Source organism: Seriola lalandi, unplaced genomic scaffold (genome assembly GCF_002814215.2).
Source record: "Seriola lalandi dorsalis isolate HSWRI2012SDOR001 ecotype SW California unplaced genomic scaffold, Sedor1 jcf7180002053728, whole genome shotgun sequence".
Lineage (NCBI taxonomy): Eukaryota > Metazoa > Chordata > Actinopteri > Carangiformes > Carangidae > Seriola > Seriola lalandi.
The window spans coordinates 56,171-71,765 of NW_019524281.1; the positions used below are offsets into that span (position 1 = coordinate 56,171).

At 38.9% G+C, this 15,595-nt stretch overlaps 1 protein-coding gene across 4 annotated transcripts in view; it reads right to left on the reverse strand.

Moving 5' to 3' along the window:
* Positions 1-5,934: 5,934 nt before the first annotated feature.
* tiam2a (TIAM Rac1 associated GEF 2a) overlaps positions 5,935-15,595 on the reverse strand; it is a 49,286-nt gene continuing 39,625 nt past the window's right edge. For all 4 annotated transcript variants that reach the window (XM_023401727.2, XM_023401724.2, XM_087172774.1 and 1 more), the window contains 9 exons: positions 14,896-15,004; positions 12,407-12,586; positions 12,004-12,122; positions 11,326-11,434; positions 10,827-10,885; positions 10,608-10,710; positions 10,253-10,346; positions 8,521-8,675; positions 5,935-8,193 (listed from right to left, as the gene is read on the reverse strand). In XM_023401727.2, coding sequence (XP_023257495.1) covers positions 7,490-8,193; positions 8,521-8,675; positions 10,253-10,346; positions 10,608-10,710; positions 10,827-10,885; positions 11,326-11,434; positions 12,004-12,122; positions 12,407-12,586; positions 14,896-15,004 — 1,632 coding nt within the window. In that variant the 3' untranslated portion in view covers positions 5,935-7,489. The remainder of the gene's footprint in view (positions 8,194-8,520; positions 8,676-10,252; positions 10,347-10,607; positions 10,711-10,826; positions 10,886-11,325; positions 11,435-12,003; positions 12,123-12,406; positions 12,587-14,895; positions 15,005-15,595) is intronic.

A 15,595-nucleotide genomic window follows, 5' to 3' on the forward strand; every position in this document is an offset into this window, starting at 1 on the left:
CGCATCGGATGGCCCTTCGCTGCATGTCATTTCCCCTCTCTCTGCCTCCCCGTTTCCTGTCTCTCTCCACTATACTGCCAAATAAAGGCATAAAAAGCCCAAAAAATATACTTTAAAAAAAAAAAAAGATAGTATAGTAAGGCATAAAAATGCCACAAAACATCTAAGTATAGTATTGCATAAAAATGCTAAATAACGTCAAAGTATAGTATGGCATAAGAATGCCGAAAACGTAATAGTATAGTATGGCATAAAACGTCCAAAAAACATCATCGTATATTAAGGCATAAAAGGTCATAAAACCGTCATAGTATGGTCAAGCATAAAACAACATAGTATAGTAAGGCATAAAAATGTCACAAAACATCTAAGTATAGTATGGCATAAAAATGCCAAAAAACGTCATGGTATATTATGGCATAACACGTAAAAAAAACATCATAATATAGTATGGCATAACACATCAAAAAACATCATAGTATATTAAGGCATAAAAGGTCATAAAAAAAAGTCATAGCATGGCAAGGCATGACATGAAATAATATAATTAGGTATAAAAATGCCAAAAAACATCTATGTATAGTATGGCATAAAAAGTCCAAAAACATCATAGCATATTAAGGCATAAAAGGTCATAAAACCGTCATAGTTTGGTCAGGCATCAAAAAAGATAGTATAGGGCGTCGTGTAGCGTAGTGGTCTAAGCAGGCGCCCCATGTGTGGAGGCTTCGATCCTCGCTGCAGTTGGCCCCGGTTCGAATCCCGCATCGGACGGCCCTTCGCTGCATGTCATTTCCCCTCTCTCTGCCTCCCCGTTTCCTGTCTCTCTCCACTATACTGCCAAATAAAGGCATAAAAAGCCCAAGAAATATACTTTAAAAAAAAAAAAAGATAGTATAGTAAGGCATAAAAATGCCACAAAACATCTAAGTATAGTATTGCATAAAAATGCCAAAAAACGTCAAACATCATAGTATATTAAGGCATAAAAGGTCATAAAAACGTCATAGTATGGTCAAGCATAAAACAAGATAATATATTAAGGCATAAAAATGCCAAAAAACATCTTAGTATTGCATAAAAATGCCAAAAAAACGTCATAGTATAGTATGGCATAACACGTCAAAAAAACATCATAGTATATTAAGGCATAAAAGGTCATAAAACCGTCATAGTATGGTCAAGCATAAAACAAGATAGTATAGTAAGGCATAAAAATGCCAAAAAACATCAAAGTATAGTATGGCATAAAAATGCCAAAAAACGTCATAGTATAGTATGGCATAAAACGTCAAAAAACATCATAGTATATTAAGGTATAAAAGGTCATAAAACCATCATAGTATGGTCAGGCATCAAAAAAGATAGTATAGTAAGGCATAAAAATGCCACAAAACATCTAAGTATAGTGTTGCATAAAAATGCCAAAAAAACGTCATAGTATAGTATGGCATAACAGGTCATAAAAAAAAGTCATAGCATGGCAAGGCATGACATGAAATTTATTTAAGATAAACACAAAGCTTGTGCTACAGAAAATGGACCAGACTCAGTGAATAGCTCCCTAAGCTTAACATGTCCTATGATAACTATTAATTGTACAGACTAATGAGCAGTGATAACTAACATGTCTTTGGGGTCATCAGGTGGGAACCTCCTTTCACCAGTGTTTCGTCTAGTTGGTCCCACAACACCTCCAGGAGGCTAGACAGTGATCACTGGCGTCCCAGAGTCACTCCCCTAATGCCAGCCATCACTGCTCCTCACACCACCATTTTCTTTATCTTGCCTATGCTACCACAAACAACACCATCATCAACTCTGACAAAACACACTAGCAGATTCAGCAAACAAACTCCCCTAAACAGTTGGAGAAAGTGGCGGCCATTTTGAAGGAGGCAGAGTCATAATAAAAAAATATATATATATAAAAAAAATAATTAGGTATAAAAATGCCAAATAACGTCAAAGTATAGTATGGCATAAGAATGCCGAAAACGTCATAGTATGGTCAGGCATCAAAAAAGATAGTATAGTAAGGCATAAAAATGCCACAAAACATCTAAGTATAGTATGGCATAACACATCCAAAAAACATCATAGTATATTAAGGCATAAAAGGTCATATAAACGTCATAGCATGGCAAGGCATTAGACGAAATAATATAATTAGGCATAAAAATGCCAAATAACATCAAAGTATAGTATGGCATAAGAATGCCGAAAACGTCATAGTATAGTATGGCATAAAACATCCAAAAAACATCATAGTATATTAAGGCATAAAAGGCCATATAAACGTCATAGTATGGCAAGGCATGAGACGAAATAATATAATTAGGCATAAAAATGCGAAAAAACGTCATAGTATAGTATGGCATAAAACGTCAAAAAACATCATAGTATATTAAGGCATAAAAGGTCATAAAACCGTCATAGTTTGGTCATGCATCAAACAACGTCAAACTATAGTATGGAATAAGAATGCCGAAAACGTCATAGTATAGTATGGCATAACACGTAAAAAAAACATCATAGTATATTAAGGCATAAAACGTCCAAAAAACATCATAGTATATTAAGGCATAAAAGGTCATATAAACGTCATAGCATTGCAAGGCATGAGACGAAATAATATAATTAGGCATAAATGTTATGCCAAATAATGTCAAAGTATAGTATTGCATAAGAATGCCGAAAATGTCATAAAAACGTTATAGTATAGTGAGGCATGAAAAAGTAATAAAAATCTCATAGTTTACTAAGGCATAAAACGTCTTAACATCATAGTATCATAATGCTTAAAATGTAATAAGAACGTCATAGTATAGTAAGGCATGAAAAGTCATAGTATACTAAGGCATAAAATATCATTAGTATCATAATATAGCAAGGCATACAAACATCATGAAAACATACTATGGTAAGGCATAATTCCTCATAAAAAGTCATAGTAAGGCATGAAAATGTCCTAAAAACATCATAGTACAGTAAGGCATGATGAAGTCATATACACTTCATAGTAAGGCATAAAAATGTAATAGTATATTTAGGCATAAAAAGTCATAAAAATATCATAGTAAAGTGAGGCATTAAAAGTCATAGTATAGTAAAGCATGAAAATATCCTAAATACGTCATATTATAGTATGGCATGAAAAGTCATAATATAGTAAGGCATGATTAAGTCATATACACGTCATATTAAGACATAATAAGTCATAAAAATATTATATTAAGGCATGAAAAAGTCATAAAAATTTAATAGTATATTAAGGCACAAAAACATTATAGTATGGTAAGCCATAAAACACCATAACGTCATAGTATAGTAACGCATAAAAAGTCAAACTATAGTAAGGGCATAAAAAGTCACAGTATACTAAGGCATAAAAACGTCATAAAAACATTATAGCAAAGCATCCAACCTCATAAAATATCATAAAAACACCATAGTATAGTTAGGCATAAAAAGTCATGGTATAGTAAGGCATGAAAAGTCTTGGTATAATTAGGCATGAAAATCATAGTATAGTAAGGCATAAAATGTCATAAAAACATCATAGTATAACTATAGTATAAAGCCTAATAGTATAGTAAGGCATTGAAAGTCATCAAAACGTCATAGCATAATAAGTATAGTAACTCATAGAATCGTTTTAGTATAGTAAGACATGAGTAGGTCCTAAAAACTCAGAGTATAGTAAGGCATGAAAAGTCATAGTATAATAAGGCATAAAAATCATAAAAACGTCACAATATAGTAAGACATAAAAAGGTTATAGTATAGTAAGGCATGAAAAAGTCATAAAAATGTCATAGTATATTAGGCATAGAAACTCACAGTATAGTAAGGTATAAAAAGTCATAAAAATTTAATTGTATGGTAAGGCATAAAATGTCATAACGTCATGAAAACATCATAGTATAGTAAGGTAATATAGTAGTAGTAGGTAGTATAGTCCTCCCAAAATATTGGTAGGGACATGTCCCTACCATCCATATGCAAACTTCTTAGGAAATAGCATATGGTTTTTGATGCAAAAAAGTGATTTATGAAATGGGACAATTTGCCCTTGCTGGAGATATGCTCTGTTCTGAGCCATTCTAGTCTCCTGTAGATATAGTGAATGAGAAGTTTAAGTAGTATTCAAATAAGTGTAAGGAGGTAAAAAGCATGCCCTTCTGAATTGAATTGTATAAAGTATAAATTAGGATTAGCACTTTCAACCACTGTTGATGTACAGTCTACAGTTTTCTTTGTATGCATTTGATGGCACGTTATCGTGGTGGACTAACAAGTGTTGGTGCCCAGGAAAGAATGTAAAAGGTTAGAGGCGACTAGGGGACATTTTACTTTGTCAGTCATTCCCACACAAAATTAGTGTAATCATTTTGGCAAAAAAATAGCTCAATTGAAAAATAATGACCCTCAGCCCACCACCCATCATAATTAACTTAGATACTTTTTACTATGGATTTCACACCATAAACTGCCACAGCTGTCTTTTAAGTGCATAAGTGTAACCTTATAAATCATGCCCGACCTGAACCAAACACAGCTGCATCATTCTATTTATTTGACAGCTAAAAGTGTAGCTGCTACCCCAGACACAATCATGACATATTGATCAGTGATTTGTCACAGATTGTGAAATGAAATGACTCCAAAGTAGTGAATGAGCACCAGATCCTGCCCATATTAGTGTGCCAACATTATCTGTCCAAACATATTTGAATGCCTCATCATCATGGTTGGTTGTCTGGTAGTCCTCTACACCGGCTCACTATGTCATGAAAAAACTGTGTGTGTAAAACTTTGCTTGGAGGAAAATACTAATCATGGCCCTACAAAGAGCTTTCCTTGTCTAGCCCAGTGGACTGCATCAAAATGAACAGGTGGTGGGTTGGCATCAGGTTGTAAAAGAGTAATTTCACCCAAAACACAGAAATTGAGTCTTTGTTTCTGCTCAGACCCCTTCCTTTTGAGGAAGTCAAATCTGAGTTTTTAACATTTTAAAGTGAGACTATGTGCCATTTGAAAGTGGTAGCCATGTGATGACTAATGTGAGCAAGCTACATATTACTGTCGAGCAGACATCTAGTCAATTTACTGATTTTATGACTCGTCTCTACTTCTGTTACAATTAGTTAATGTTACATAGGTGCTTTAAACGTCCCTATTGAATTCCATTCACCTATTTGGAGAGTAGAAAAATAAAGCAGAAAGTAAGAAGCCATGCAGATAGTACAAGGGGGGTCAGCCCTATGTTCCCACAGCCCTATGTTCCCAAATTTCTCAGAACTTTTTTTTCACAGAAATTTTTGAAAATTAGGGTTAGGGTTTGGGCTGTGGGAATATAGGGTTAGAATTAGGGCTGTGGGAATATAGGGTTAGGGTTAGGGCTGGGGGAATATAGGGCTAGGGCTGTGGGAACATAGACACGCTCCCGTACAAGGCTAAGAGGGAAAATTAATGAGACTTGCAAAACATCCTTTAATTGATAATTAGATTGTTTTCAGTCTGCTGATTTTAAGATAATTAAGAATAGAAAAAGAAATTGTATTTGTGTAGTTTCTAAATATGTTCAGCTGTGAGAACATGTCCCAGCATGGGTAACTACACACGTTCGTGTAAAAATCCATGCACTCTAGTGAAGCTATTTCTCCGTCTTTCTTCGTATAACTGGCCCACTTCTGTCATATAATTATGTATTCTATTGAGGATATGCCTTTCCTTCAAATACCAGGATATAGAACTGTGTTTCGTATGACAGCTAATCAGGGACTGGTAGCAAGTCTAGCCCTGGGACTGAACCTGATAAGACACTTAGTTCCCTGCACTGCTTTACCTGTCAATAGAACATAAAAGATATGCAAAACTGAACCAACAGACTTTGAAACTGAAGTTGAAAGCATTGTTCTCCAGACATCATTCACAAATAAAACTTTTATTTATAAAACAATTCCATAAGAATGGAATAATGGGGCATTCACATTCATTGGTATCCTAGCATTAAAGGCATGGTAAAGTTGAGCTGAGAAGGTAAAAATGTTGCGGTTTGCCTTTTTATAGTACATCAACATGTACTTTATGCTATGGCAAACAATGTTTTACAAAAATATCAGTTGCATTTGTTGCAAATTCCTGCCTTGTTTCTCATCTGTACAGTGTCAAGTATGTATGAGAGAATACATAAATGTGTCAAAGATAGAAAAGATCATATATACAGGACAAATAGAAACATAAAAACAAACATTGGGTTTTAAACATTACTGCAGTTTAAATCATTCAATTAAGCAGCCATATCAAACATTTGTACATTCAAATGCAAATACTGGAAATTACAATCTTCAGCAAAAGACAGCCAAAATCCAGCAGGCTACATTTAAAAGTAAATAAACGCCAAACTGTATTACATATTTTTTATTTAAGAGTAGACCAAATCTTTAGCCAAGTGTTCAAGCCTTCACCCAAAAAGTTACTTTGCTAAGATATACATAATCAAACCTATTAATAAATAAAAACAGCATTAATAACATTAAAACCTGTACAAATAAAAAATATTTCAAATATATAGGCAAACAGTGTACTTTAGTGCACAAAATACCGCAAAAAGGCTTAGTTGCAAAAGTCAGTCTACTTCCTGTTAATTAAAGCCCATGCCCCTTCTCATCTGGGAGTCTGACTTGACAGCCACAGCTCTTGGTGTGGATCTTATTACTCTGTGATAGCTTTAACTCAGTGCCTGCTTTCATTTAAGTTTTGACAAAAATTACAATTCGTAGTAAGTGGTGACCTACAGTCTTTTGGTTCTGTGAAACCAAAAATACAAATGAATACTTCACCAATCCTGAATCCATGTGAAAACCTGCTGTGCCAAAACTGTCCCAAATCACCTAAGTGGATGTCTGAAAAACTTATTTTACCTCAGTATCTCAAGGATGCACTGTGGACTTGTCCTCCTCTTACAACTTTTGGGACTGAAGGACCAACCTGACAGACCAAGGACATTCTCCCCACTTCTTTCTGGAAAAGGTCAAAAACTGAATAAAAACTGCCAGTCAGTATGAGCTGCAGGGGAAACTTGGAGGGAATACGTCACTCAGACAGTTTGTTGGGAGGAGGCAAAGCCAAGAGAACCGAGGTGATCGCGGGTACGCATCAGTGCTTGGCAGATTCATTGCAGTCATAATCATGGGGACAGAAATCACCTCGCTTCGCCTCTCTAGGGAGAAAAACTGGGTCTGTTAGCCAATAGGTTTTCATTAGAATTTATCATTTACACCTAACCCTTCAGCAGGCAGGAGTGTGGCTTACTAAACCAACTTTGGAATTGAGGCACAGCTTCACAGTCACCCTGGTACAGCCCACAGTGGATGACAGGGGCTTCCCCTATTGTGATAAATGGGCTAGGGTCAGCCCCTCTGACCTCTTATGACCACTAACCTGTGGCCCAGGTACAGCATAGTCTCAACCACCTTACCCTCTAGGAGGAGGTGGTATTTTCAGAGTCGGTGGCACAGCTCTCAGCTGGGTCATAGAAACAGTCTTCATTGACTACAGACGTCAGACTTTGAACACTAAACTCTCGCTCCAGCAACATGTTGAAGTCCACCACCCCAGATGATGATGCTGCATCCGTCTGATGGTCCAGTGACCTGCTATGCTCCTTCATGTTCAACAGTGCACCCTGACTCTTCCTGAAACTGCTGGGTTTCCTCTTAACAGCATTGAAGTGTCCACGCATCAGTTTGGGTTGGGTCTCTGGAGTGTCCCCGACTCCCTCAGGTTGAACACAGGGTGCCGGTGCACATTTTGAGACAGCGTCCTCAGAGAGTTTAAGTTGGAGAAATTGAGCCTCAATGGCACTAGCTGGGGAGCTGCTGTCTCCACTGTCCCTCCTTGTTCCCCCCTCACTAAAGCCGTCATCATCCTCATCACTTAAAATATCTGACTCTTTGACAGAGGTGGAGCGGGATTGTGAATTAGACCCAGGTGTCTGAGACCAGTTCTGCTGGACAGGGAGAATATTAGAGTCAGAGGAGGTGCAGGGTGGAGGAGCCCCTGGTGAACTGCAGGTTCCACAGCTCAGACTTCCTTCATCTGAGTCTGGCCCCAGCTTGGTATTCCCAGCTTGGGCGGAGAGATCTCCAAGTGGCTGCTTACACAACCAGGAAGCCCTGGAGGAACCTGGTAATGAAGGTGGAGACAGAATTTAGAAATGCCACTCTTATCTGAGCAAAACACTTGCACCATAACCCCCTAGCATTTTATGGGCTAAAAAGTAAGATATGATCATCTGCAAAGTACATGCATAGCCGAATAACCTTCAAGGGTAAATGCAAGTCAGCAAGAATCACTCCTACGCCCTATGTGGATGTGTTTTTTTATTTCTTTCCCAGGAAGCATAGCCTGGTATGTGAAACAAGTGTCAAGTGTTTCATAGATGTTTAACTGAAGGAAATATCTCCTCCATAAAACACAGAAATACTTTTCATAAAAATCCTGAACACCCACCTAGCCTTGCAGAGGAGGGCAGGGTGCTGCGCAGGGGGGCCAGGTGCTCCTTACAGCTCCTGTCCATCGTCCCTTCACTCTTCATGTTCCTCCTCACATTCTCCCTGAGGATGGCGCGGATCACCTTGATGATGTTGACCTTGCTCTCTGGCACACTGTGGAGGACACAGCAGAGGTACCATAGTAACATGAGCACAGGGTATGTTAAACTTGATTTCAGAAGCTAAATATAGATTAAGAGGATTGTGAGAGAGCTCCATTGTTCCCCGGTGTCATGGGTGATTTAATTCATTAGGAGTGATCCCAATTTCACAGTGTGTAATGAGAATTACCAATTTGGTCACAGGCTTCACTCTCACCACTATCCACATGTAGACAGTTTGCACCATTAAATGCTAAAAACGACAGTAAACATTGCAGAAAATGCAGATAACTATCAACTATGAGTGTCTTTGGGGGCCATGATATGAAAACAAATGGCTTGACAAGATTAGATTATTGGACTATATATGAAAAAATGCTACATGAATAGGGAACAAAGTGGAACATTTGTATTTTCTAGTGGATTTTAGTGAATTCTATTATTAGAAGTCATCATTAAACAAATAGTTCAACATTTTGGGAAATATACTTGTTTCCTTGTACAAAGCTAGATGACAAGATAGAGCTGGATCCCAGTTACATATCTGCTCACTGACTATGAAGTTAGTGTCAATTAGCTTATCTTAGCATAAATGCTGGAAATTGGGAAACGGTTCTGTTGAAATGAAAACAAAACCTGCCTCCCAGCACATCACTCACCAACACATCTCTCATTTGTTTAATCTGTACAAAAAGATAATGTGGACAGAACCAAGCTAGCTGTTCCAGTATTTATGCTAAGCTAAGCTAACTGACAGCTGTCTGTCACTTCATATTTAAGACAGATGAGAGTGGTATCGTCCAAAGGAAAAAAGAGAAAATGTGTATTAACTGAAATGTAGCACTATTTTTAGGGCATTTATTATGCTTCTGATACACTGAAAAAATAAGTGATGTTTTTTTCTTCACTGTTTCTCTTGAGCTGGATCAGCACCCACCCACTTTAATACTGGTTTACCTTAAAGAAAGTGGAATTTGGGGAATGATAATTCCAGTTTATCACAACTTGGGTATTTCATTTTGTAGCCTCTCCCATCCTTTCCATCAGTAATTAAGATAAACATCAACAGCAACATTAAGATTGGAAACATGGCAACATCTCTAAAGAGAAAACTGACTCTAAAAAGTAGACAGAACCTGTCTGATCATCTGACTTTTTGTTGGAAAAAGCAAGGGTGGTCAACTTATGTGGATGAAAAAATGAAACAATGGTAAACATTTGGGTATGTTCATTACAGTTTACATACCCACTCTGGTTCAACGTTGGCCTACTGTTTTTGCCATAGTTGTGTGCACACTGTTATTCCAAACATTATCATAGTGGTCACTTTGGTTTATGCCCTGTGAGACTTTTAATGATGCCACCATGTTTCCAGATCTCAGCAATTACTTTGTTGAGTACAATGTTATCATAAGCAATAGATATGGTGGTCAAAACTACAAAAATGCAAAAGTTGTAATAAACCTTAATTATCCTTTAAAATATATCCTAATTCTGTAATATGTAATGGGTAAAAAAACAACAGTGGCATCTATGAATGAACATCAGAATTAACCATCACTGATTCCACCTGACAGTTTAATCTCTGACCTGCTATACAGCTGGAAGACAGTCTCCGGTCTCCCTTTCACTTCAGACCTGGAGTGAATCAGCTCCCAGATGCAGCTGCTTTCTGTGCCTGTTCCTGGGAGAGCAAGGAAATAAAGGAGAGGCTTTTAATCACACAGTCCAAATATGGTTTATGGTTTCAGAAGGAGATAAGAATGGGGGGGGGGGGGGATCGGGCTGAAACGAAATGCCAGAAGAAGTGTGTGTGTGGGCAAGGAGAATGAGCTTAAAGGTGTGTGTGGGGAAATATGAAGCGGGAGAAAGAACAAAAAGATTTAGAGGATGTACTTTGTGAGTGATTTAGTGTGGGTAATGTGGCAGTATACCGGCCTCTTACCTGCAGTATTTCCCAATCTGACCTGCAGTGCAGAGAGCGGGATGAGCCATCGGAACTTAAACGGGTCTGAATCCCCGTGAAAAAGTGCTGATCGAGGGTTGGCCTGGTCATCACATAGAAAATGCCACATAGGGGAAAAAAGAAAAACGCTATGTTTCTCACCAAAGACAATATTTATGGCATGTGAGAGTAAATGAGTGCAACAGACACAATACTTACCATCTTCTTTTTCAGCTTGTTGTTTTCCCTGTAGACCAATATCACCGCTTTCTTGAACACTGGAGAGAGAGAACACATCAGCGTCTTAGTTCTGACTGCGAATGCCTCTTGGGGAAAGCCGACTGAAGGAGTGCAACCCACAGAAGCATTTTAGATGCCAGCTTGAAGCCCTAAAGCATATATCAGCGCTACAGCTATGGATATTGAAATTCATTGAGATCTGTTTGAGTGCTACTGCAGACAATTCTGTGTGGCTCTACAGCAAACCTAATAAACTTGGTTTATACTGATTAAACATTTTAACTGCAAACATGGGTGACATAAAATTGTCTTCTATTTGGTAATTTGTGCTGACACGAAACAGCATGTAGAGTTAGTCAGTAATAAGAGCCAAGATATCAGTTGCCAAACACCTTCTGGATTCTGGCAAGGTGGGAAGGGGAAATACACATTCCCAAAATGCAACAGAAATCATGGCAGGAGCAGTGTACAGACTCACCAAACACAGTCATTTCAGGATCTTTTCTCATTCTACCCAACGATGGATGTGGGTTGAGCCAGACAACTGAGGAATGCATGAGAAACTCTCCCATCGAGATCTCTGTGACCTGAGAGAGAAACATAAAGGAGATGTTTTGGAAGAGAGTGGGGGAAGAAAAATAACAAGCCAGACATTTGGCTTTTCACTGCTGTGTGAGATCCATACTAAGTACCACGGTCTGCGAATGGAGTTTCACAGACACTACAAGCTGGTGTTGGTACATAGTGTGAAAGCAGATTCCAATCAAACCTTCATCTGGTCTTTATCTGAGAAAGTGTTTAAATACATAAAGTACCCCAGACAACATTATTTAGCATTCACTTTGAATATTTATACTGCAGTGCTTACCAACTAAATATTCCATCAATTTGTAAATGTATTCAGTCCCTAGAGGCAATGCACAGAAGACGTCGTAAACAGCATAAGAAGCTAAACAACTCCACACTGATGTACTGATAGTTTGCTGGGTTGAAGTAGATAAGTTCTGTATTTCATTTAATCTTCTATGAGAAACCCATGTAGCAGGTGTCCTGTGAAATTCAATTTGATATCAATGTACAACTGATGCTAAGCCAACTTTAAATATATAAGACTATTCTTGGTGATTATAAATCTGACTCTGAAACATGTATCTACCTCCTTATCATGGCCAGTCTGCTCAGCAACTAGCTGATCAAACACGGAGCCGTAATCCTCGTAGATCTTCTGCATCTCATTGATGTGGCTGGCCACCTTCTCCATGGCTTTCAGAGCCTCTGCAGGGACAAGAACAGAGCAGAATTGTTGACTGTATATGTAGCTGCTTTGCATTACAGTAGCAGATTGTATTTGCTCATTGTGTGTGTGCATTGTGTATGGGAACAATGCCAGTTCTTATGTGCCAAGATCTGTCACTTAATGTTCCCATGCATGGCAGCATAACAACATGACACTGAAATGACAAGTGTGAGCATATATATTTTTATTGAATCTTATCCGTTTGAGGATGTGCATGTATGTCTGTAATTATATGTGTCTGTATATGTATTTCTCTCCCTACCAGTGAGGTGGTAGTGCTCCTCGCTGTCAGCATCGGTGAGAGAGACCAGCTCCCTGAGCAGCAGGGGGTACTTGAGCACCCTCTGTACTGGTTTAATCAGGTAGGACTCCAGGGTGGATGAGTGCTGCTTGGTGGGGTTCCTCGCATCCAGGAATTCCTTGAAGGCCTGATCTGTCTTAGCTGAAATAAAACACGTACTGTATTAATATGGATCTCTGGGCAGTCTGTTATCTTCATCTGTTTTTGGTGTTTGTGTTTCCTGGTCGTCTCAAGCAAACATACTTAGAGAGACGTGGCTACACTGTGAGCCAATCAGATGTGGCATAGAAAAGTGTTGAATATTATTAGTCCTAGTGCAGAATCATGGTGCAATAACATGTCTCCAGCAGGGGGTAGTGTAGGCTTCTCCTCGACCTACCATGACAACTGCAGTATTAAACTGTAAACATCTTTTTTGTTTATGAATCCATTATACGCACCACTTCTGAGTATCTTAATAAAGTGTAGACAAGGTGTTTTCACACAGTAAATACAAGTAAAAATTATTTATATATATATATATATATATATATATATAAAAACTATAACTATATCTAGCAGAACTGTGACGAGTTACTTGAATACATAGAAAAGCTGTTTTATTGACAACCTGGTGAAAATGATCAAGTTGGGGCTGCTGAGTTTACTCTGAAGCCAACAGCATAGTGTGAAATAGCAGGTATAATAAAGAACAAGCCTTCTGTAAAGGTGATGACATTTTCCCCGAACAGTATGCTTCCACCACGCGTACTGAGGGGGGCCATTAAAGTATTAATTATAGCACTCCCAGCCACAGACAGGCAGCCGCATTGACACCTCCCTGAGTAATTGGCAGGCAATTAATGAGTCGACAAATAAACAGAGAAACTGAGGCAACCCAGGGCCTTTGGCATGATGAGAAAGGGAGGGGAGTGATGAAGATGGCAGAGATGGGCATATAATTACTTAAAGGGTTTACAAACGCCCACAGATTTCTTGTCTGTGTCCTTGGATCAGCTGGTTGTGACTAGGATGGGCTGGATGTTCTGTATCAAGCCAAGCCACCTACATACTCAGTGTGTGTGCACTGTACAGTTATCGCCTTGTTATACTTGGCTGTTCTTCTCTGTGCTGTGCAATGATTGTACTACATGTTGCTCTAATGTTAGTGTATGGCACAAGCTATAACATTTAAAGCTCTGGTTAAAGAACAGGGTGTCTAAACCCTGTGAATACTGGTGCTTTGAGTCTGGCATCTTTCCCTTCAGTCAAACATTTGGAGTCATTTTGCTTCAAGTTGGAGCTGCCCGCAGACTGAAGCATTTAACAATCATTATGCAAAGACTTAAGTGGTGTTTTGAAAAGGACAGCCAGTAATTTTTGACCATATAAATCATAAATAAAAAAAACGTTTGACTCGTGGTAGTGGGGCTACCCCTCTGTTTACATTTGGATCACAGTTAACAGCTCATCTCTAAAAGAAACAGGAGGGTTCTCCTCCTATTTTTATAGTTCTTGGGTGGGATGATATATCTAATCATAATTTTCATGATTTTTCTAAATATTTAACTGTACAGAAAATCCTTCATTGCACCAGTGTTGCTTTGAAAACCATAGACACCGTACATTATTCTCTTCTAGATGATTCTGACCCATCAGAGACTTTTCATCAGAGCGTTTTTCTCCGGTCTAATCCTATTAAACATCAATCCTACTGCTTACTTCGAGGAATATCCTCCGCAATTCTGGTAATGGGGCAGATTTAAGCAGCGCAGGGGGGGCAATTTGCCCTCCCCACCCCCCCATGTCAGCAAAGAAGCCAATCTTCTTACATTTCTCTCTGTAGTGGGCAGAGTTCCCAAATAGTGGCAGAGGGGCTGGCTTCTTAGCGGGCGTAAATCAACTTTAAAATTTCTACTCTGTCATATGCTGAGGGAGACGCAAGGAATTATTAGGGCTCTCAAGTTGTCACGTTGGCATATCTGCCATTAGTGGACAAGGTTATCCAAAGTCTGTGTATAAATATATGCATGTATTTGTTTAAACTTCACCTGCTTGAATGTTAAGAAACTGCAGATCTCAAAATGAAAGGCGAGAAATCTTTCTCCTTTTTTGTAACGCTAATATTTTGGGTGTTTCTGTGCATGATGTTAGACATGGAACAGGGCTTGCAGTAAATTGGAGAGGCATCACTCACCTCACTTTCATCAACTTTCTCACTCCGGGACGTTTGCTTCGGTACATAATTGATTTGTTTCCCAAAAGTAAGGACCAAACCTTCAACAGTGAGTGCCGTGAGGTGTCTCTGATGCAACATGGGTGCAAGGAGGCTGAATTTAGCAGGGGTGTGGCACACTTTGGATTAATATGTATCTGCAGATGTATTTATGCCAATCCTCACTCCCACTTTGTGCGGCAGTAGTGAATTTAGGTCGTCATGTATTCTTCATGTGCTTAGGTGTGTGTTGTACCTCTCTCCAGGACCTTCTGGACCTTGATGTGGTTGGCACAGAAGCCGCTGTAGAGCTTGAAGTGGTCAGCATAGTAGAGGAACGAACCCCCAAGAGAAAACAGCAGCTTCTGAAAACAGAGAGGATGTGAGAGGAAAAACAGAGACAGGGAGTGAGTGTTGCACACGGATGGAGAGAGAGAACGATGCTACACATGGCCAGAGTCAGGATGAAAGAGTGCGAACATGTGAAGTCGTAACCGGACCTCTGTCCTCCCTCTCTCGGGAGACTATTCGAACGCCCCCTCTGTCCTCTCCTTCTTGCCTAACCTTTTGAGCACACTAGCTTTCAGCAGCTCACAATTCAACCAGTGAACCACTGCTTCAATCAATAGACCCCACATCTTATCATGTCAAGGCTATAAATCAGCCGGCAATGCTCCCGTCACACCTCCTCAATTATTTATAAACCTCAAGATCTCAAAGATCACGCATTTCTATGGAATTGTGGCTAAAAATCCCCTGAGTTTGAGAATAATGTTGTTCTGTATACTCTGTATATCTGATGGAATCTAAACTGAATCTTTGGACATTTAATCAATAATATAATGTGTGTGTGTGTGTGTGTGTGTGTGTGTGTGTGTGTGTGTGTGTGTGTGTGTGTGTGTGTGTGTGTGTGTGTGTGTGTGTGTGTGTGTGTGTGTGTGTGTGTGTGTGTGTGT